General features: G+C 37.3%; 1 protein-coding gene across 2 annotated transcripts in view; it reads right to left on the reverse strand.

Moving 5' to 3' along the window:
• The window catches only part of cdi (serine/threonine kinase), a 52,242-nt gene continuing 27,903 nt past the window's right edge, over positions 1 to 24,339 (reverse strand). Inside the window, exons 3-10 of one of the 2 annotated variants that reach the window (XM_019056872.2) lie at positions 21,032 to 21,080; positions 12,041 to 12,190; positions 9,771 to 9,853; positions 9,078 to 9,342; positions 7,724 to 7,910; positions 6,011 to 7,207; positions 3,656 to 3,891; positions 1 to 2,159 (exon numbers count right to left, since the gene is read on the reverse strand). In XM_019056872.2, the coding sequence (XP_018912417.1) occupies positions 1,821 to 2,159; positions 3,656 to 3,891; positions 6,011 to 7,207; positions 7,724 to 7,910; positions 9,078 to 9,342; positions 9,771 to 9,853; positions 12,041 to 12,190; positions 21,032 to 21,080 (2,506 nt within the window). In that variant the 3' untranslated portion in view covers positions 1 to 1,820. Of the gene's footprint in view, positions 2,160 to 3,655; positions 3,892 to 6,010; positions 7,211 to 7,723; positions 7,911 to 9,077; positions 9,343 to 9,770; positions 9,854 to 12,040; positions 12,191 to 21,031; positions 21,081 to 24,339 lie in introns of both variants that reach the window. The other variant, XM_019056871.2, reaches the window with a different exon arrangement.

Below are 24,339 nucleotides of genomic sequence, written 5' to 3' on the forward strand. Positions count from 1 at the left end.
TTAATTAAGATAATATAAACTTTACTTTTACACAAACAAAATATATTAATTTAAACTAGAAATTGAAAAATCAAGAAGATGTTGAAGTGATGATGACAAGAGATTAAAATATTACAAAAAATAAATAAATTAATGATTGATAACTCAAATTAGGAAGTACATAAAAAAGTAAAACATTAGGAAGAGACTTTGAATGAAACACTTAATATACTTGAGCATTTTTTGAAGTATTTGCCAATTATTAAGAGACAATTCTTATTACTATAATTTTTTTCGAATTAGACACGAAGATTGGGTCCCTTCAGAACAATTCAAGATTTATGTAGGACAACGTCTTCAAATTTAAGATTGAAAAAAGTATTACAATCAAATTAACTAATGGCAGCTGGTTAGATTTTAAGATATCATAATTTACATTAGGGTAGAGTACACCGTAGGAGGCATCAAATGTTAATAGTTAGGCACTAATTCTACTTTTACAGAGCTATCAGTTACTTGAACATCATCATTTTAGAAGAGTAGTTGGAAAATCATATAATCCCTGTGTATATTGATGATAGAAAGAGTGGTTGTAGTGAATAAAGCTTAGTATGGCTTCCACAGAATTTGATTGATGTTTTCTTTGGAGAGCTATTAAATTCCTTCCATTCATCTGTTTTTGAATGTTTCCATGAATCCAGCAAACTTTTAATTTCTAAGAAATTGCCTTTGTAAAATTTGTGAAGAGCTCCACACATTTATACCTAGGTGAGAGGATTGAATTTTAATCATCCTCCAAAAGAAATGAGTTAGGTTATTTATTTAAAATTGAATACAAATGACAACTCTGTAAAAATAGACACTGAATAATTCTACTTTCTGAAACCTTAAAGTTTTCAATGATCATTCAAACCGATGATACATTTTGCAATTTTTTTTAACAATGTAGAACATAACTGGCAATTACTCGGCAAAGTACGACGCACAAGGCTTAAAAATGATGGGATGAGTGGCTGAAATTTAAAGAAAGCAAACCTTTCGTAAGATTTAATACTTAGTTTGATGAGGTTACGAAACTATTAAGGAAGATCAGAAAACAGTTTACGAGAAAGATAAAATTCACTTCTTATGAACTAATTCCATATGACATTATAGCACCTTTCATGACACTTGGAGCCAATTCATACTAATTACATACTTTCTCTTCCCGGAAGAAACAGAAGGAGAGGAAAATCTCAGGGAAAAAATTTGATAAAAAATAGGAAAAAAGGAGCGAATGCTAATATGATTTGCTCCTTAGGAATATGTAACTACGTAGGAGCGGAAATTGACATGAATGAGAGGTAGGACAGAAAAAAATTATCAAATACTGAAATTAAGCAAGGAGGTTGCCAAGATGATTCTAAATTTCAACTTTTAACTTTTGAGCAAATTTCTATTCAGAGCTTCTTGGTTAAAAAAAATTACACAACTTGTTAGTTAGTAAAAAGAAATAATTACAATTTAATTGCGACTGTTTTTCTGATTTTTCTTTTTTTACGATGCTCCTTCAGATGTTTTTCTGTCTGTTGTAATTACTTTATGAGTAGTTACGGGAGAAATATATTTGCAGTGACCATCAGTCTTGAGAATACTGACATATATTTCAAAATAAGGACTCATGGCAAGTTTCAAGCGTTCTGAATTCTTTTACATATTAATAATCAGAAAATTGACCTAAGAGCACCATCATATAATATGTATTTGATATAGATGCATGTACAGGGAGACGGTTACTTTGCTTTAGATGCACCTTCTTGGTTAAAGGAAATTGATGTGGAGGGAGAGAAGCTTTGAGTTCCTCAGTTTTTCTTGTCAAATAACTGAAGTTTTGATCGCACAGCACCTTCACAAACAGTTAATCTTTGATGCGTGGATCTTTTCGGTTTATCTAAAAAATGTAAGTTGGTGGATGTTGAAGAGTTGGCGCCAGTAAGAGAAAAATGTTTCCTTAATTCTGAAGGTTTGATGAGAGTTGACTCTTGAAGATAGCTCCTCCTCAACTGCTGGTGCAGTTGATACCGATTGCTTGGCTCATTTAGGTCCCACCTTTGACTTAATCCATTGGAAGAATGATATCCACTATTGACACTCTGTTTCCGCTCAAAATACTCCACAATTTTGCTTATCTGTTGCGGTTTCTGGAAAAACAAATGACACATAAATATATGGATGAAAAGTTGAATTATTTGAGGAAAAAAAATAAATAGGTAAAAAGAAAGAAAAAAACATGGTGACTTGTGAATGAACTGAGTTTAACAAGGAGGAGGGGGGGGGGGGGGGTAGAAATCAGTTTGGAATTGATCTCATTGTAAAATTTTCTGTAAAAGGTGCAAAGTCAGGAAAAATTATCTTGAACGTAGAGACCATGTTTGAATATTATCTAGAGTTTTAATTTTAAGTTTTACATGGAAAACCGAAAAAAGGAGTGATTCAATTGAAGGGAGGATAGGAAACTGAAAAAAATAATATATTCGCAGGGTGTTTCATTGTTCACTGTCTTAGACACGCTACTAAAATTGCTGAGTAATTGGACCATATTTTGAGATTGGGAACTACATACAATTACAGGCTCATTCATAAAACACTTACCTGCATGGGGTAACTTATATAAAAAATGCTGTTTTTAAAATAAGTCAGAAATTGGAGTTCCTAATTGCAAAATGCAGTCCAATTAGTACCTGCATTGGTAAGTTGACAGTTGTTTACTTTTCATTTGCAGACATCTGCTCTGTCGCTGTCTAACAGCAACAGAGAATTGACCAAGAGCACCAACGATGCCAGGTGCAGATGTGTAAATTCGTCCACTGCACACATTCTACATGGCAGTCTAAGTTTAACATTTACTAACTTATCTGACACTAGTTCCAACTTGTTAATCACTATCATTAAAAGGGGGTGAAATTTGGCCATTATGAAGTATTGGCCCAATTAGCCTCCGGGTATTTAAAAAGTCTTGTTTCAGAAAAAATTGTGGATCAGCAATGATTACAGAATTTTAAAAAACACACAATGAGTAAAAAGTTCACTGCAACTTACAATCATGTGAGAATTATGTATATGGGAGGCTAAACAACTTTCAAATAAAAATTTCAAAACCATCGATGAACAGTGCAAAAACTTCATTTCAATAATGAGCATTGAATTCATGCATGAATGAAGCTGCAGAAAGGAGGGAGTAAAGGCACTTAGTGTGATGGGAATCTTTTCACGAAAATTTGAGTGCCTATAGATATGTTATTAAATATGTTGAAGACCAAGTGAATTGGCCTAAATTTCATTGAGTTTTGAAATAAAAAAACAAAACTGGTGTTAAATGAATTTCCCGCCTTAAATGGAAAACAAAACGGCTTTGATGGGGACGATTCTTTAGTTCATATGGACACGCAAGAGAATGTTTTTTTCAATTCATCGAAATTTAGATTTTGGACTTTTTTGTTGCCAGTCTGAATGAAGTGTTACTGCTCCTCCCTCTTTTCTAACACTCAACGACACAGGATTCAACCCTTTTCATTACTTTATAAAATACTCGAGTGATCTCTGAAGACTATAACTTGTGTTGAAAAGAATCATTTTTTCTTCAGTTCACTCACTCTCTCTACCAGATGAAGGAAAAATATTACGTCTTGAAACAAACCTTTTCATCCCAAATAGGAGGGTCTCCGCTGGCCAGGGAAGAAACATCTTCAGAGCTATCAGTGTAAATGGAGGAAGAACGCGGGGGAGGAAAGTGGTGCAAGTGCTTGGCAGAAAGGAGTAGAGGTGTTGCGATGTCATCTCCAGTCGAGTCTAAGAAAAGCGAACTTGCAGCTGAGGATGAGGAAAGAGTGACAGAGGAAGCTGTGTGAAGTCTTGCACTTAACGTATCCATTCCTGGAATCAATCAATATGATAGTGCTGAGATTAGTTGTGAAAAAAGCACTGAAATGCAAAAACGAAACAGCAAATTAGTGGTTATGAGCAATAAAGGCTGAACAACGCTCATTTTTTTCTGATGATCGTCTAACTGTCAAGGAATTTACTTCCATTGAGCTTTGTTGCATGAAAAAATTCAGTTTCAGTCTTCTGAGTGAAAATCAAGAGGAAAAACAAACCAACTAATTTTGAGAATCGATAAAAAAATGGTCTGAAAAAAGGTGACGCTTCTGAGCCACCAACACTGGGGTTAATAAGTAAAAATTGTTTCCTTGGTATGAAGTGATCACATTCTTTCTGCAAAATTTGGGGGAAGTTTTGCATCTTGAGAGTGGCATCAACACCTTTGACTCTTTTTGGAAGTTCTTACAACTTCGTAAAGATGTTTTGGACCGCATTAAGCAGAGAGGAACCAGGCCACATCAGCTATTGCCGAATCTAATTGAGCAATTTAATTTTTTACATGAAAACGGTTTTACGGATTTTTGTGCAAATTTCAGTGAATTTTCCGTATATTACGAAATTCCTTAAAATTTTCAAAAGAATCCGCACAAACGTTTACATGTAAAAACTTCAATTGCTCGGTTAAATTTAGCTGATTGAGTTGATGAGGCTTGGTTCCTTTCTAAGCGCGGTTTAAATATGAGAGTAAGACTTAACCCATTCATTTCCAGGCTAGATTTTGCATGCACATGCCCCAGGACAAAAAATGGTTACAATCCAAACAAAACGGAGCGCACTCTGTCAGTAAGCAGCTAAAATTTTAGTTCAGATTTTCCTCTACAGAAAGACCTATAAATAAGAAAATACTTTAGAGTGGGGGTTGTTGGGGTGGAATGGTGGAAGAGCTGTGGGAAAGGTTACAGTTTCGCTGAACATAGATGCTGTGTTCTTGGTGGTAAAAGGGTTAGGTTCCATTATTAATTAACTGAACTGGCGCTTCAGCTTTGCGTGACTCTCTTGCCTTGCCCTGCAAGGCAGAAATGAAGAGAGCAAATTCACTTAAAAATAATGTAATTGACTGTCTATGAAAACAAAAAAATCTTGATCCAAAAAATTTTGAAAGCAAGACATCGATACCAGAGCGTAAAAAAGAGTTCTACAAACATTTGGGGACAAAAAAGTAAGACCAACCTGGAGTTATGGCAATTTGAAAATTTCAGTTCTAAATGCTAAGTTTTGGGGAGGGCTATCATAAACTTGAATCTACCATATTCAGGACATGAAAATGCTAAATTATGATGCAATGGCACCAACAATCTTGCTAAATCATTTGTTTAAGTGAATCAGCAGATGAGAGCCTTGATGAGAGGAAAGGGTGTCTCGACAGGCTGCACAGTGATGAGCGACAAGAACTTGAATGGTCAATGGATGGATTGGAGGACCAACAAAAGAGGAAAATAATAAACCGAAAGTAATGGAAAGAAACAAACAGGAAAGCAAGGTAACAAACTCTGAGCTAAATAATGAAAATGAAGAAATTCGAAACTAAAAAACTTAAACTCACAAAAATAAATTAAAATTGCCGACACGTTTTGGGGCTCCTTGGCCCCTTCTTCAAGGCTAAAGTCCGACATGACATGAGTCATCCGACATGAGTCGGAATTTAGCCTTAAAGAAGGGGCCGGGGAGCCCCGAAAGGCGTCGGCAATTTTAATTTATTTTTGTGAGTTTGAGTTTTTTAGTTTCAGCTTTCTTTATTTTCATGAGAGGAAAAGTTATCACTGGGAGGTTGTGCTGTTGAACACCAGCTGGGCAACATTAAAATTTGGACAGTGGGAATCTGGAATTGGATTGTCAGAAAAGGGGACAAAACCCAAAATACCAAACCATTATAAACTTTTTGTCAGTTTTGGTCAAACTTCAGCATATTGGACATTAACATTTTCTTTATATTTGTGTCCGTAAAAATAAGAACTGAATACATTTTCAAAAGCCCTTATCTCAAATCTCACTTTTGGCCTATGTAGCGGCAAAGTATTCAACTGCTTGGTAGAAATTTTGCCTTCATGGACTAAGATTCCTTTTCCTGTACCTAGAAAGTTTCACTTATTAAATTAATAGGGAAAAAACATACCTGGCACACAAAAGTCCTCTCCAACACTGCTAAAAAATCCTGATTCACAAGAACCCCTTCTCCGGAGTAATCCAGGAACAGTAGTGCTAGAGGTGGGGCACAACAAGTTTAAGCCTGAGGTATTGGAGCAGTTGGCAGCTAAGGAAGAAACATTCGAACTGGAGGAACAGCTTCTCAATGGAGCACAATCCAAGATGGTTGCTTCGGAGGATAGGTTAGTTGTGCGTGACTTGAAGAGTGGTAATAAATTAGAGTAGACAGTGCAAGTAGATTTCGAGTCAGCCAGCTCTGATCCTGATGTACAATCTGAGCCATCATCACTCATTGATTTATTTTTGCCTATGGGGGAAATACATTTGAAGCAGTCATCACTTGATTCACTAACGCATGGCTGCTTCCTGAGAAATGTCGGAGAACATGGTAATGACACTGCTTTCGGATTTGAGTTCAAGTAGGATTTACGTGAATTAATTTTAACAAACTTAGAAACATATTCAAACGTTAAAGTTGATTTAGGAACATCGGTTAAATTCTTTGGTGTACTACAACTAGGCGGAGAATTATTTGATTCGCTCAATTTTCCACAACTCACGGGGCTAATACTGGAACATTTACTTTGATTTTTCAGACAGAGTTCTGAGGGTTTGACTACAGGTTCAACAACAATTGAATCTTCTACTCCTTCAGATTTACTTAGATCTATACTGCTTCTTGAACTGGGACTCCGCCGGATCCAAACATCATTCAAACTATTTACACTATTTTGATTTGAATTTGGTAAAGTTTCTGACTTCATATTTCCTACATTTAATTCTTTACTTGATGAACAAAAAAGTCTACTAGAATTTCTCAATGATTCATCCCGTTTACTTGAACTACATGGTTCATCCCCCACATATGGCGATGGCAGCTCACAACACGATGAAAACAGGTCTGAGGAGTTGGTTCCTGCAAGGATTTTTTTGACTCCCTTGAACTGACTCAAGGATGCAAAGGGATTCAGTTTGTCTGCACTAGGTTCATAATACGGATCTTCTCGGCACATTGATTCTCCAATATGTTTCAAAGGAGGTGCAACGGCCAAATGTTCCTGAGAAGGTGTCATGTAATGGCATCGAGCTTTTTCAGATGGTGAGGGAGCTGAGTGTAGTGAGTACATTGCTGTGCCGACATCCTCAGATAATGATCTGCGATGGACTACTGAAAGAAAAAAGAAAAAAGGGAACGAGACATTAAAAATTGATACTTGCAAATATTAAGGACACTTTGCTTTCTGGACTAAGCAGTACAGTAAACAAAACTTGCATCCTTCATTTAAAGAAAATTGTAGACATTTTGTAGTGGAAGCTTTTTTTTGTTACCTTCTGATCAAGATTGTTTAAAATGCATACTTAATTCAGACAAACTAATTTTCTCCAAAAGATTATATACAATACTGCCATTACAGCCAAACTCAGTGTCTGCATACTCCAATCTAACATTCTTCTCTGATAAAACTTCATGTTGAAAGCAGTATGCAGTATGCTTCATGCAGTATTTGAGTTTGTAGACATTTTAACCGTAGCTTCAAACATACTAAAATATCACATGTTGAGGGCCTAGTAATTAGACCGAAAATTCCCTGAGGCAGAAAAGCTCGGCTACGCATCTGTCAAACATATGACTGAACTTGTTGAGTTATTTGATTGAAACTAAAAGATGAAAATAACTTACGTTTTCTATGTTTAGATTGTTTGTTGGGTGTAGTGACGGTGTGAGACAAGTGCTGGTCAAGCAAACACTCTTCACTCCGGGCTTCAACCAAAAGACCGATTCCTGGCTCTGGAGTTGATAAGCTGACTATTATTTTTTCTAACATTGCTACGATATCGTTGAATGTAGGACGGTTCTTTGGTTCAAACTGCAAAAAATTATGTAATTGAATTAAAAAGATGAAGGATGAAGATATAACAATTAAGTAGATTGCACAGAGAAAAATTACAGACTGCCAAAATAGGATTCTAGAATATAAACATAGTGAAAGCAGAGGTGCAGATTGCAGATAGTTCTTCAGCACATACAGTTTAGCGCATCCAGGTATTCAACATATACACTATGACATTGCAGTTCACAGTAATTTTCACTAAATAATAGTGCACATGCGCTAATTTTTTAAAACTCTGATGCAGTTGCGTTAGTTTCCTAAAAATTCAATGCTTCTACAGTAAATTTTTAAAAAAATTAGCGCTTTTGCTGTAATTTTTTTAAAAATTCAACGCTTTTGCATTGGTTTTGAAACACTCAGTCCATGTTATTAATTTTTACCAAATATCAACATCCTTGATGTTGATAGGTCTTCGTAAAAATTTGTGCGTTGAACGTTCACTCTTTAATCTAAAACCGATTTTTTTATTCGTGTAACCAGCCGTTCAGTTCATGTAGCCAAACTTCTTCCATCAGTTCTTTTAACTTAATAAGTTCGGTTATATGAACCAAACGTTTGGTTACAAGTAAGGGTAGGTAAACCACCAACTGAAAGTAGGGTTTGACAAACCGAATAGCTGGAATAATATAGAACACAGTTTTCTCCTTCATTTCTTGAAAGAGCAATTTTATATCCTTGCAAGTCAAAATAGTTGTATCACGCGTTTCGCCCCATCTAACTTTTGTACTCTGCATTAAAGTCTCCGAGTCAGCTGAAAAGAGTTCACCTTTTCTTCGTTTTATGGATATGCAAACCTTACTGAAATGGGGTTTGGGAGTTAGCAAAAATGGGCTGTTGTCATACATACAAACTTAGAGAACACGAGGCGACAATGCTTCAACTTGAAGATAGTTCAGATCTGATAAAGCCACCTGTTTTCGAGAGGAACGACCATATCGGAGTGTACTTACTGGTATTCAACACAACCAGTACTTAACAGGGATTTGTTCAGACACCCTAACCCTGAAGGTGACAAGCACACATGATGCATGAGTTCGGTTTTTTAAGGGAATGCCTTCGACTTAATGTTTTGGAAATAATTCATGCTGTCTTGGTGAGCTCTTTTCAAAGTGACATTTTAAATGAGAATAAAAATAAACTTACATTACAACAAGAGAAAGCTAATTTAAGGAACTCTGGGGGTGCCACTGGAACATTCTGCGAGCAAAGTTCTACCATGGCCAAATAATCCAAACCAAAATTTTGAGTTCGAGGAAGAATATCAGGATCGGCATTCACGCAGGCTATTATTTCACACAGGATGATTCCGTAGCTGAACACATCACTCCTCTGATCATACCACTGGCCTTTCAGACACTCAGGAGACATCCACCAAGGAGACCCCACGGTGGGCAAACGATAACCGCTCCTAATAGAGCAAAAAGTGATGGTTAGAGAGAAATGGAATAGGGTAAGAAATAAAAAATGGAATGTCACAGGAAAACTGTAACAAAAAACAGGGGACAGTTATTACTCAGAAAAAAATTTGTAGTGAGTAACTGGAGTTAGAATCATTAATTTCTTTTTTATTATTGGGAGCACATACAAATATAAAGATTAGATGAGGATGAACCTCTTGAAACAGTTGCTAACAAAGGCATACCGGTCAAAATGCATTAAATTTCCAGATGTTACAGTGCTTGTATTGAATGCACAACGTCTTCTTTACAACAAAACAGAGGTTAAATTGAAATGAAAAAACAAAGAGTGCAAAAATCTTTTCTCATTAAACAGAGACAAAATTGTAGTTTACACAGAAAAAAGAAAAAGAAAGAAAAAATGCTATTGAAACCTTACCTTGGGATTTTCGCAGCAAGACCGAAATCCCCAACGACAGCTGCCATTTCACCTGTTTTTTCATTATGCCGTATAAGAACATTCTATAAACAAGACAGATAAACAGACGATTAAAAATAAATAAGCACAAAATTTTCAGGTACCAAACAAGTTTTAAATTTTTTGACGAGCGCAAATATAATAAAACTGGGCAAAATCAGCAATTGCTATTCTTTTCTGTGCTCAGATCCCTGGATAATAGCGTTGGAATTTGAGGTAATTTCAAGCATACTTTTAGTACTTTATCCCATTCCAAACGCTTCAAAATGTTCACAATTTATTTATTTTTGATTGTTTTCAATTTTGAAATACCTATTTGGCTTTAATTTCTAACATCTGCAGAGTTGAATTGTATTTTTACCCAAAACTCATATATCACACAAATTATATAAATCTAAGACATGGATAGTTATCATCACAGAGGATAATCTAGAGGATGCTTCTGCAGTATTTCAGAGACCCTATATTCTACAAGACTCCTAGGGTTTAAATCAAAAGTCAATTCAGAGAACTCCTTGACCATCGTCTTTTGATTACTCAACAGCGATTCATATAATATATTTTTCTATTAAACAAACAGGAGAGTTAGTTTAAGAAAATTATTGGACAGGTTCTTCATTCATCATCATTGAGCAAAGATGGAAGTTATACTTAGATACGTGAAAATAGAAGATACATTTCATGATTTACATGAGTGCAAAGAAAGATAATTAAATTGACTCTTTAAAATTTTTTCTTCGTTTCTGAGTGATGCGTCTATTGCAAAATTCCGCTGGAGCGAAAAGAAAAGTCGTCACTTGCATACTTATAATGGCTCTAAAATTTCAATGAATGCACCAAGATGGTCTGAAATTCACTCATTACTTCATGATACGCATAAAAAATATGCATATTTTCGGTGCGGAGATGCTGAAATCCCAGATTTTGTGCGAAAAACGCATACAGCCTTTCCGAAGTGCATATCGTAATTTTAGAGCCAAATTTCGGAAGAGACAGCTCTTTTTGGCACCTGCAAAAGTTCGCGACGGACCCACCCGCCCCTGTGAGCGAGAGCGCGGCAAAAGATGTCCTTGCCGCGCCGCGCCGGGACGGGAACATGAATGAAACCGGCGGCGCACAAGGGAGCGAGCTAAAAGCAGAGGCCGGACATGAATGTTTTAGCTAAAATGTCACATTTTGATGTTTATATGGTCACAAATTCAATTTCAATGGATATTTCTAAAAGGAAATTTCACGAAAAACCTAATAGAACCACTTTTGAACATTTTTGTTTCATATTTTCGAAAATCCAAGCTTTCAAAGTTTCCAGATTTTGTCCGACTTCTCTTATTGAACCGGCCCAGTGTGCGGCGGCGGCGACCGGGACCGCACGGGTGACGTACAGTGGATCGAGTCAATAGGAGAGGTCGGACAAACTTTGGAAACTTTGACAGGGCTCCCAGCCAAATTTGGAAAAAAATCCCGGGCTTTTCCAGGTTTTCCAGGCCAAAATGAAAATTTTTCCAGGCCTTTTTCCGCGGAAAAAACTCAAATAATTTTCCTTAAAAGAGACAGAGCGCGCGCGCATTTTTCGATTTTTGTAAAAACTCCTCTATTCTCATCAAATTTTGATCTGGTTAAGCTTTTTTATATAAGAACCAGGCTAGGATAGTATCATAATACGAATGAAATCACAAAAAAGTTAAGATAGGTTGGAAAAAAAAATAAAAAATTCTCAGAACCTAAAAAATTCCAGACTTTTTAGCAAATTCCCTGACTTTGCCAGGTTTTCCAGGCCATTTTCCCCTGACTTTTCCAGGTTTTCCAGATCGCTGGGAACCCTGTTTAAACGCTTATAACTCCGTTCATACAAAACTTTGAGGTTCTAAAAATGGTTTCATTGGTTTTCTCGTAAACTTTCCTTTTTTAAGCTCCCCTTGAAATTTAAAACGTAACGAAATAAACATCAAAATTTGCAATTTTAGTAAAAGAATTCATGTGCGACCACATGAATGAAATATTAAGTAATAAAAAGTATTAAGCAATATTAAGTATTTAAACATTTAGTTAGTTAACTCTAGGTTTAACCGCAACTGCTGGCACCTAATTAGTTGGAATTTAAATACATTCTTTCAGTAGATTGCTCTAGTTTTTAAATTGTAAATGTTAAACTTTTCATGTGTGATTCATGTTCTCATTGACTCGATCCACCGTGCGACGGCGGGGAGGAACAGTGGAAGTGGACTACGAACTTTGGAGGTGAGATCTCGGTGGAAGACGTCTTTGGAGTGAAGGTACTGCATTCCCCTGGCGATGTCCAGCGCCAACTTCATCCTGGTCACGAACGAGAGCTCCTTGGCCGTGTTGGCTATCAGCTGCTCCAGACTCCCTCCGTTTATGTACTGCAACAAATAACGCACGGCTCATTGTCGGTGGCGAGGCGTGCTTTGCGATACATCGATCGATCCGTCATTTAAACCCATGGAAAAGGATCGATTAACAGGGTATACCTTGATAATCGATTCTTTACCACGGATTCAAATGGGAAAATATCGATAATCGATCATTCAAGCCTCATTGTCGCTTGTCGCCGATCCCGATGAGCGCTGCTTGGCCCGTCCCGCGGCGAACCGCGGCGAACACTGCTGTACTGAGGAAAAACGCCGTATGAACCTTCAGGCGTTGCCAAATTGTCTTTGATAAAACACGAATTCCCTGGTAAACTTGTGAATATTTTTCTTCCAATTTTTCAGAGAATTCTGTCAGTATTTTGATCTAAAATCCCCGAAAATTTCAAGGAAAAATATTCATGACTTTCCTCAAGAATCAACAGTTTATCGAAGGAAACTTGGCAACTCTCGAATGTTCGTACGGCGTTTTTCCTCGGCACGGCGAACAGGACGATCCTCGTCCAATCTTCCGATGGACTTCCCGTGTTCGCTCTGTTCGCCGCCAAAATGCCAACTTTCTCATCGACGCCTAGCGCCAAGATATCCTCGGGTTTACCGAGAAGGTTCATGCAAATTCAACCGACCCAATGGGTTGGGCGCAACGATCTAGAGACTGTAGATAAGGTGATCCTAAGCTATGCCAGCGGTGAATTTCGTAACTCACGAGCGGGCTGATATTTGAAATTGATGGAAAAGGCTACAGACAAAGGAGACAAAAAGGATATGGAGGGATCCTATGGATGGAAGCGAGTGGTTGGAATGGACAGAGGATGTAATAGACTAACTAACGACAACTCACGAGAGGCCCTTTAGTTAGTCCATCATTTACCCCCTTCGTCTTTCAGAAGCACCCATGTCAACCAACAAGATCGCTCCATACTCCCTCTATCTTCTTTGTCTGTCGCTTTGTCTATCAATTTCAAAGTTTACTTATGACTTCACGTCATTACTTATGTTATTTTTTTCAAAGATACTTAGGACTTCTCCCAAAAATCAATGTTTATGCGGGAAGGTTGGCAATATTCGGCTCCTACGGTGTTTTTCCTCGCAGCATTGCAGATAGAATTTCAACAGAAATGCACCAAAATACGTTTGAATCGAGAAAAAAAGGTTTAAAGTTTCATTCGTCCACAAGACTTAATGTTTAAAACAAAGTTTAATCTTTACGTATGACTTCGCACATACTTCACGGAGGGTTTGTCGGTGTCTCAAGAAACCAGATTTAACGATACAACAAAAAAATCGAAGAAAAAAACTGAGAAAAACCCCCGTGAAAAAAGTAGACCCATTGTCTGTAACCAAGTTTTGGCAGGTTCAAGTCAAGACACTAGAGCTCAATCGAAATCTGCATCTGACAAACTTGATACAGCATAGCGAACCGGTCCAAAATGACAAGCAGCTTAATAAGAAGGCTTTTACATCAATTAACCACCATGAACTTGCTAGTAGCACAGGCGATTGTTCATCATAAATTCGAGGTTCCACGATTAATGCAACTAAAGCTGTAAGGACTAATAAATGTGCGATAAATTATGATAATTCTACAAATGGTTAAACGCGATCGATTGAACTCAACCAAATTGTCGCACTCAACTTCTTCATATTTTGGGGCTTTGCCTTATGAAATTAAAACTGTCATTGCGAGGTGTGAATAAGAAATCGAATGTAAATTCCGCACGGGTCTGCTGAGCACATTCCAGGATCCGTCTATCGTGACATTTTTGCGTGACCCAATTCAATGCTCGTAATCGTGCAAATGAAACCAGTGAGAAAATGCAAATAAAAAAAATTCCAATTCAAAATAACGACCTATTAATTGATAATTCCAACTCATTCTGATCGCGTCCCGCATGACCATTAAATTCACGTTTTATATTCCACTCAATTTTGGCGCATTTTATTGGGTGAGAGGATAAGGAGTGATTTTCGGTTTTCCCGCTGATTGCGAAACCGTCATAAAACCTCGAAGTAGCTTAAAATGCTTACACTTGGTAAAAAGTATTTGAAAAATCCCGATAAAAGCGAACATTTTAATGATTGAGAGAAAGCTGTGGTTTTAAGTTTTCTCACGAGCTACGGGACAACTATAAAACAGTAAGTTTCGAAGAGTTATTTAATGTTTGGTATCTGCGTCATGGGAGGGCTGGGGATGGAGTATAGCAGAAATGACTTGGAAAAAATAAATGGATTAAAATTAAATTATGAAGAAAAATTCGGAAAAACTACGATTCAAAACACTGAAACCATTATAGCTGAGGAGAAAAGTGACTAGATCTTAGGAAAATTCCTCAGGATCTCTCCGATATCCATTCGTCAAATTGATTTACTTCCTCTTCGGATGTGTCGAAGTTCCGTCTGCACTCACTAATGGCTTCTCTATTATTTTGCAGAGTGGCTATACTCTGGTAAAAGGACACAAAATATCAGCTTAAATTCAAGAATAGGCTCAAGAATACTTCCGTCCTAGACACACACAATCCTTCGCTGACACCATAAATTACACACTATTTCCACCAAAACGTTCCATTTGGCGGAGTATAAGATCAATTTTTTCTTGTGAACCAGTTGTGTGGGTTGAGGAACTAGATATTCATTTACAATGGGACAGTCATTAGCGAGGCAGAGTTTGGATGAGGAAATTGGGCGATGCTAAAGAGATGACACGACTGTGAGAAGCTTACAGAGGCGGATTCAGCGAATTAGAAACACAGGTTTTGTTTAATTTAAACCTGTGTTGAATAATCGATTCATCGGAGCACCAGGTCTAAAAATCGATACATTTCCATAGATTTTAATGGAGAGAACACAATGTTGCCGACTTTATGGATTCGCCTTACACTAATTGGACTGAGTTTATCCGAGACGCACCAAATCGCATTTTGGAAAAAAGGAGTTGAGAGTAGTTTTGCATTTAACTAGTCGCATACTTATTTTGTCCCTTTGAAAATTAAAAGTTTAGAAAAAATAATCTGGAACGTGTAAACGAAGATTTAACTTTGTTTCAAACATTAAGTCTTGTGGACGAATGAAACTTCAAACCTTTTTTCTCGATTCAAACGTAATACATTATGGTGCATTTCTGTTGAAATTCTATCTGCAATGCAATGTTGCGAGACAAAACACCATAGGAGCCGAATATTGCCAACTTTCCGGCTTAAACATTGCTTTTTTGGAGAAGTCATGAGCATCTATTCTTAAAAATTTAAATACACTAGATCAAATAGCAAAGAAAATTCTCTGAACATTAGAAAGAAAAATTTCGAATTTTTACTTGTCCTTTATCAGATGTGATTTGGCTACGTTCAAACTTTCATGGACGGTTTTCCTTAAGACTCGGCGAATTTCAACCTTGTACTTTTGAAGATCTGGGAAAATTTGACGGATATTGGGCTTTGTTTGACGAATTAGTTACTTGACGATTTTTTTTTTGTTAAAGCTTGATATTTAGGGCTAATTCACTTCCTAAAATTAACAAAACAACAGAGGATTTCATGATATTTAAAGTGCCTCGAGGGTTCGAAAACTACTGAGTCATTTTGGCGACCAAAATCGGCGTAATGTGCGGAAATCGCACTGCGTTACTCCTGGAGAGGCGAGAATCAGATTAATGGTGAGCGATTTTTCATCGGCGATTGGGCAACGCTTGGTGACATGGCGTGATTAGGTGCGTTACGTCAAGACGTGAAGAAGTGCACAATCAGCGCAATTGAGGAGTTTTTTGGGGCTATAATGTAAACGTTTGTTGCGCAACAGGAGTCTTTAGTGTTCACGCTTTTTCGGATAGTTCGCAAGTTCGAGATGAACGCCGAGTGTCCAGCTACAAGAAGGGAATTTTATTTTGAAGTTCGGAGCTTCTTCGGGAACCTCGGATACGGGTTACATATTACATTACATTTTTAGTTGAGACCACAGAGAATTGGACTATGTTTTGCAATTAGAAACTGCAATTTCTGGTCAAGGGTGTCTAATAAAACAGGCTGGCCAAAAATCAGTACTTTTACAGTACTTTTTCAGTACGTTCCCAAAAAACCTTTCTCAACAGAAAAATTCAGTACTTTTTCAGTACCTCCATTTGACGAAGTTCGAAAAATTCAAAAAAAAAAAAAATTGAATTTCTCGCTTAAATTGCGACTAAAATGACAAGAAATGGAAAAAATTCCGGACCTTCTTGCGAAATATCCGCACTACTTCAGTACTTCCGGACCGTCCTTTAAAAATCAGTACTATTTCCGGAAATTCCGGACTTGTAGACACCCTGGGTCACCCATAAAATACACTTATGTGCAATGGTACATGCGTTGTTTCTAAAATTGTACGAGCCGAAAATTGTAGTTCCTGATTGCAAAATTTGGTCCAATTAGTTCTCACGACGGACTTTTTTACTTGTGATGAAATTGTTAGGCATATGTGACCGTGCGAGGAAAAAGGGATCTCAGCCTACGGAGGTAAAATTCAGCAGAACGCCTGTCGTCGATATGGATACGAAAATTGGATTTGTATGTTTTGACGAAAAACTCTCTCTAGTGCCTTAAGAAGTGTGAATTGCGAGCTGTACATACATTATTGAGTGAAGTTGCATTACAATCTAACGATTGCGTGCCTTGAAAATGGCAAATCACAATGTTAAATAGCTTTTTCTTTAAAATACATTTTTCTTTTACATATATTTAACCTCGGGTTGGACCTGGTGTTTTTGGGCGTTTATAGTCCCCAAATATTCGTAGAATAATCCTCTATACCTTGGACCTTGGTATTATTAACTCAATTTTGAGTATTCGTAAACTAAGGTCTCTTTTTAGAGAACGGTGACATAATCATAAGAAAAAAGAATCCTTTACGACAAGAATAATTTCTCCTGTCTCTGAGTCAGTTCAATCATAGCTTCGCTTATGGCTTAGTATATTCAGTTAAAACTTCAACAGGTGTTACTAGGGTGCTAGGTCAAAATGTCCAAAAGAAAATGTCCAAAAGTCAAAATGTCCAAACCCTGAATGCCCAAAAATCTAAATAGGCCAAATATCAGAAATGTCCAGCAGACAAATAAGTCCAAAAGTAGGCAAATGTCCGAATGTGAGATTAGGCATTGGTTGAGTCGTTACTGGACTTTTGGGTGCAGGTTTGCAAGCTATTTGTGAATGCAGCCACAGAAACAGATGCGTCGGATAATGGAGAGATGCAGGTCAGGAAAAAATGATGATAAAACTTTTCATGACAGCAGGCAAATTCTTACTTTTAAAAATTCATTAGTGATTTATTTTTCAAATTTTAAGTGATATTGACAAACATAACAGACATGGCTAATATTACCCCATTTGTCATGAAAAGCCAAAAAAAAAAAAAAAAAAAAAAAAAACCTGAAAACAGTTAGTATATAATTACTCTTTCCATTAATTTGGACATTCGCCTACTTTTGGACTTATTTGTCTGCTGGACATTACTGATACTTGGCCTTTTTAAATTTTTGGGCATTCAGGGTTTGGACATTTTGACTTTTGGACATTTGTTTTTGGACATTTTGACCTATTACCGTTACTAGTGTTTATTAACTTTTATAACCTCTACTCAGTTCTTTTTTTCTTCGTTTTTCCCAGTTCCAATGAGCTCTAAGATGTTACTGATATTTTACAGTGCGCGAGACTGACTTATCCAAAAAAGCAAATAAAAATTTCTCTCACAAGAGGCTAAATCTCAACTACAGATGACAGAGAACTGACCCTCACTGGAAAAAGAAGAAGAAGAAGAAGAAGAAGAAGAAGAAGAAGAAGAAGAAGAAGAAGAGGAAGAAGAAGAAGAGGAAGAAAAAAAAACACACGTTGGATCTAGAGTCCAGACTCTTAAAAACATCGACAAGAAAAAAAAACTCATGATTCAATCAGATTTAAGCTTAAATCAAGAACCAAGCCTCTTAATTTGAACGGATTCCCTTTTGAATTAAGCTTAGATCTGATTGAATCAAGAGTCCTTTTTCTTGTCAATGTTTTAAGGAGTCTGGACTCTAGATCCAATATGTTTTTTTTTTCCAGTGCTTGGTAGTTCAATTTCAGCATCCAGAGCGACAAACGCTGTGTATCGGGTCTTGATTTCGTGAGAAGAAGTTAAACGCTCGGGTGTATTCCACGGTTTATAGCTTGGTTTTGGCGCACACTGGATCTTGCCACTCAAAAATCAGAGATCTACGTGAATTTCCGTGTTCCCTATCGAGCCCCAAATTGCGCACTCGTGCGAATGCGCACGCTGAGACTGATTGCATATCAGAGCGCCGCGCTAGCTCCTTGACTCGACAAACGTTCGCTCTGTTTCAAACTCCAGAAGTTTGAACGATCGAAGATCGTTCACAAGCCAGCCTCATTAATTACCGTCTTCGGATTAACAAAGATAGGGGTGAAAATTCAATGACTAAATTTGACAACTGAGATTTTCAGATAACTGAAGCCTGTTTTTTTAACTTGTCGCAAGCCTACTAATTAGTTGATTTTTTTTTTTTTTTTTTTTTTTTTCCCGAGCGTAATTCAAAAAGTAAAGAGATTTCAGTGGTTACGCAGTACGCAGTGGAAATGGAAAATAGTTATACGAAAGTTATCTTCTGTTTTTCGGCAACACGCTGGAAAAAAATTACTAATTCAATTATTGTCTTCGAACTAACGGAGATGGGGATGAAAATTACACTGAAAAAAATAATCGGTGGGATTTACCAGAGTTTGGGTGTTATTTACCATACTGTCTACTTGATTTTTTACACAGTGAAGCTGCAGCATAGTTACCAATATACCGGTATGGTAAATAACACGATACGGCTGACACTATGCGACACAGTGCCAGTGTGGCGTTCCCGACTGACTAGTATGGTAATTTCAAGCATCCAGATGCTGCGACAAACCTTGTAGATTCTAAAATCCATTCATCTTATATTATTAAATGCTTTTGATGAAAGTCGTGGATATTTTACTTACATCTTACTTTTAGAAATTCCGTTACATACACAATCAATGGCAGTTAAAGACAGTTTCAACGAGAAATAGCAGATAATTGCTTCACTGATTTCAAGTAAATGATACCAAAACCATACTTGTTATTCGCGTTAAGGTATCATTTACAGACTAAATCAGATCCACGGAAAATTTAATTGCATATAATAAATAGATAGTTCAAAATATACCCACAAAAAGACACTACATGAAAATCCAATCGCACGGTTCACGGTGGGGCAGAAGCTGCCAAATTTTGCTTAAAGTTACAGTTAAACATCAATCCCACGCACATTTGTCTCTTCATCTGAGTTGTTGAGCTTCGAAAATTTTAACAAGAATATAGATATACCTACGAACGAAGTATTCAAAAATCACTTCTAGTCGATTATTATCAAATTACTTCCGCACTTTTATGTTTTCGAAATGACTTTACACAGAACCGATATTCACTGGATTGCAGAACAACTTTGCGAAGGTTTTCAAATTTTCAGGATTCCTTCACTTTGCAAGCCAGATTCATTGTAGCAACTCCTAACCTCCAGAAATTGGTCAAGCCAAATTCATTGTAGCAACTCCTAACCTCCAGAAATTGGTCGATACGAATAACGAAAAAATCTCAGAAAATGTATGTGGCAGATCAATATAGATAGATTCGAAGAGAAGACGGTAGCTTTAGGGACAATTCGAACACAAATTTGGGCAAATTACGCGTGGATTCACATGGATTAATATGGATCAATAAAACACAGCCACGGACTCCGACCCTCAACGTGATAAATTTATAACTGACAAACAGACAAATGAAAAATGGCGGACCACAGACCGCAGCGCAGTCAAGCGGGAGCTCTCACCACGCTGACTATACCAGTATGGTAAATTTAACCTACCAACACCATGACCAGTCGCATACAGATGCCTACAGATATCAAACGCAAGTGTTACCATGTTATTCCATCCTTTTAACTCATCGTATGGTAAAAAATACCCAGCTGGTGGTGAGAAATACCTAAACGATGGACAGACACACCTAACTGATATTTACAATCCGGGTATGGTAATTTTTATATCGAGTATGATTCTCACTTTCATCTAGATGCTTAAATCGACCATTATTTGGCTTTTTATCACCATATTTTTTTTTACTATACCATTATGGTCAATCCCACTTCCACTTTTTTTTCAGTGTAGGTGATTGAATTGGACGACAGAGATTTTTTGACAATCTGAGGCCTGGATTTTTAAAAGTATCGCAAGCCTATTAATGAGTTGATTTTTTTCGGGCATAATTTTAAAATTAGAGGGATTTCAGTGGCTAAGCAATGGCAATTGAAAATAAGTGTACGGTTTTTTTTCTCCTGTTTTTCGGCAACACGCTGGAAAAATTAGTAATTCACTCATAGGATCACTTCATTTGTGGTACAAAGAGAACGCGCTGATTCTGTAAGGCCCATTCATCAATTTGATAAGTACTTTACGATGCATTTTAAACTTTAATGCTACGAAAAGTCCTGTTTTACGGCTAATCTCGTTTTTTGCCAAATATTCAAAGTGAAACCAGTATTCTAACCAAATTTGTTCAATCCGGTTGTTTGTTTATTTCCGGTGAAGATTCACCAGGTGTTTGCAGATTTCAAGTAATTTTTTTTTTCTTTCTCTTCCGAGCGCGTCAAAGCTGATTTTGCGATTTTGTCACTTCGACTTTTTCGACTGACTAAAATCTATAATTCGTGTCAAAAAAGAGGGGCTGGTACGTCAGAGGCCGGACCATATAGGGCTGAAATCCAAAGCGAAGAAGATTAAAAATGATAAACTCGGTTAAACTCACCTCAGTCAAAGCGTGTAGCTGGCCTTCGTGCACGCACACACCCATGAACCTACACAAAAACAACGCACACACATGTTAATTATTACACGCGAAGACACAATACATACGGGCGGCATAAGGTAGCGTATTAAAAATTCATGCATTCAATGGAGATAGACCGGCAAAAGTTTCTCTCTTGCGAAACACATTCAAATTCCCTCGAAACTGTTATTCCGGAGACATGCGCATTCTCTACAACACTGCTAATGAAAAACACCGCATGAACATTCGGGCTTTGCCAAATTTAACCTGACACGATGAAATTTTTCTGAAAAACTCGTAAATTTTTTTCGTTGAATTTTATAGAAAATCTTATTTGAGTTTGGTTTAGCGTTCCATGACATTGGGAAGCACAGCGTGCTCAATAGAACAAATGCACTTTACTTCAATAAAGGTTTTAAGCAGAGGTGCTCTCATTGTATCTAAAGCCTTCACTTTTTGAGAACATAAAACGGCACCTTAGCCCCTAAATTTTGGGGAGTTCTCAGGATCAAAAGTCACGAAAAATTGCTGATTACCAACATTTATAACTTTGAATACTTCCAGGGTCTTGAATAATCGTAATATCAAGTTTAGAGGAATTTTAGGGGGTCTTCAGGATAAAAAATTGGTTTTTCAGTAATTGAAACGAGAATTTATCAAGAAATAATTGGGGAAAAAAGTCCTATGAATGTTTTTATTAACTTTACGCGCCGGGCAATGATGCCCTGATAGTAGCACTTTCCTCGTCTTAAAAACCGAGCTTTTGGGCCTGAAAATTCCATAACCCCCTAAGGCTCTTGAAATCGAGATTCCGATATTTTTGATGGCATGAAAGAATTTAACGCTGACGATTCGTCCCTTTTCTGACTCGTAACAGCGTATCTACATTTTGACGTGAACCCTATTGTCTGCATGACTGCATGCTTTCCAGGACTTTCGTAGAAACAGAGATACGTCAGAGGCGCGACGAATTAGGGGAAGTGGTCATTTTTAATGAGTTTTGAACCAATAACATCGCAAACATTGAGGAACGATACCATCACCGAAAATTTGGGAGGGGGCGGGCAAGCCATAGTTAGAACTCGGGGCACTTATAGAACAAAACAATATAGAGGGCAAAACGGTCTTATTTGACTTGGAACACGTTCCTACCCACTGAAAAAAGATGCTTGGCTCAAGCATCATAATTCTTGAATTTTAAAAAATATAAAAATATCGTCCGGGCGATATGTCGATATAGCCCGTAAGTACGGCTTCCACGGCCGGAGTTTTTTTCTTTTCTTTTCTTTTTTTTTTTTTTCAGTGTAAATAAATATTTTAAGAAGGTGGAGAGATGGTGCTGGGTCCACACCATTTCGCGGGGAAACAAAGCCAAGAAATTCCAAAAATTAAAATTAGATCCCATTTCTCCACCTTGTTACATACAGTTCGGGTCACTTCTTAGTGTTTTTTTTTTTTTTTTTTTTTTTTTTTTTTTTTTTTTTTTTTTGTTTTTTTTTATTATAAATATTTTAATATGTATAGATGTGACAACATTCGGATGCCCATACGGCATTTTCCTGAGCGCGGCAGTTGTGACGTCGTCCTTCGTGAGTCGGCCGGCCGGCCGGTCGCCTGACCGCGACAGCCCCTTCGGACGCTGCGCTGCCTGTGCTGTAACCGTCATCGCGCTCTCAGGGGCTCGTGCCCAAATGATCGAGTTCTGTTCCGCGCATGGACCATATGGCTAATCCAAGCTCCCGCGCTCAGACATAACGTCGTACGAGCCTTCATACGTTGCCAAATTTCTTGCAATAAAATACGAATTAACACGGAAACTTGTAAACATTACATTTCCAAAAGAGAATTTGCAATTATCTGAAATTTGATGAATTTCGTGTTTAAGTGGAAACTACTGAGTGAACTGAACACGAGGATACCCTTGATTCATGAATTCAACAATTGTTGGAGAAGATATGACAAATGATCTATATATATAAAGTCGTTTTACAACGCACTCTGGCGTTCTACGACACCCAAACGCCACATATGCCTGTCTTCCCAGAGGTTATCAGGCAACTGACACCGCAACATCTCTTCGTCAACGCCCTGCCGCCAACCCTTTACGGGACGTCCCCGTCGCCTCTTCCCAGATGATCTAATCTGCTAAAAGACGTGTGTTTAAATGGAAAATGCCACCAGATGAGATGACGTCACTAGACGGTGCATTTTTCCACTTTTGAATCTATTTTTATACTATTTCCCACATCAGAAAAAAATTATCAAAATACTATGAAATCAGGTCTTTAAGCATACTTTCAGATGAGGCAATAAAAAATTTGCATGAAAATTCTCCATTGTCTGAACTTCAATAAACATGTTTAAAATGAAACTACTGTGAGAACTGAGCGAGGGGTATTCTTGCTTTCTAAATTGGACAAGTATTGCAGGAAATATGACAAAATAACCTAATCTACTAAAATACATGCGTTTAAATGAAAAATGCCGCCAGATGACGTCAGAAGGCAGCACATTTTCTCACTTTTAAATCTATTTGTCTCCAATTCCCCATTTCCGAGTAAAATCATGAAAAATACTGCGAACTCAGCTCATTGAGCACTCTCAGATGAGGCAATAAAATTTGTGTGGGAAAATTCTCCATTGTTTAGATATCTTTTGCTCGAATGTGGACCAAAAGTATCTGAAATTTTAAGTGGAAAATATTCACAACTTTTATTAAAAATTAGTATTTCACCAGGGGAGATTTGGCAACGCCTGGATGAACATTCGTCGTTTTTCCGTTGCAGAGCAGCATCAGCCCGCGCCGCTGTCTCGTCAAACTGATTCTGACTCATTTTGCAATTTTAAGGAGTCAATATTTCTGGCTCATTCATAAAAGTACCCATCGTGGCACGCATATGTTGCTTCAAAGATGAGTAAAAAAAGGTGGTTCCTTAATGCAAAACATGGTTTCATTCAAAACACTTCCCAAGGTTAGAGCGACTTAAGGTTTAAAATCAGTAAGAGCGGTTAGTGCTATTATCAAGGTGGCCACATATGACTGTTGCAAATTTTTACTAGCGGAAAAAGAGGTTGTTTTTTCCGGAAAATGACACGAAAGTCACGACGAGTACATTGAGATTAACCACTGACTTTACAATTTGCGAAATAATTTTGAGCATTTTTTGGCTACTTCCTTCAAGAAGAATGCGACGGAAAATTGGTAATTAAACGTAAATGAGACACCTCGGTCTCACAACTACCCATGAAACTGAAAATGGCTGCTATCATAAGTCGCAGCTTTTTAA

This window comes from Bemisia tabaci, chromosome 5 (genome assembly GCF_918797505.1).
Source record: "Bemisia tabaci chromosome 5, PGI_BMITA_v3".
NCBI classification, from domain to species: Eukaryota; Metazoa; Arthropoda; class Insecta; order Hemiptera; family Aleyrodidae; genus Bemisia; species Bemisia tabaci.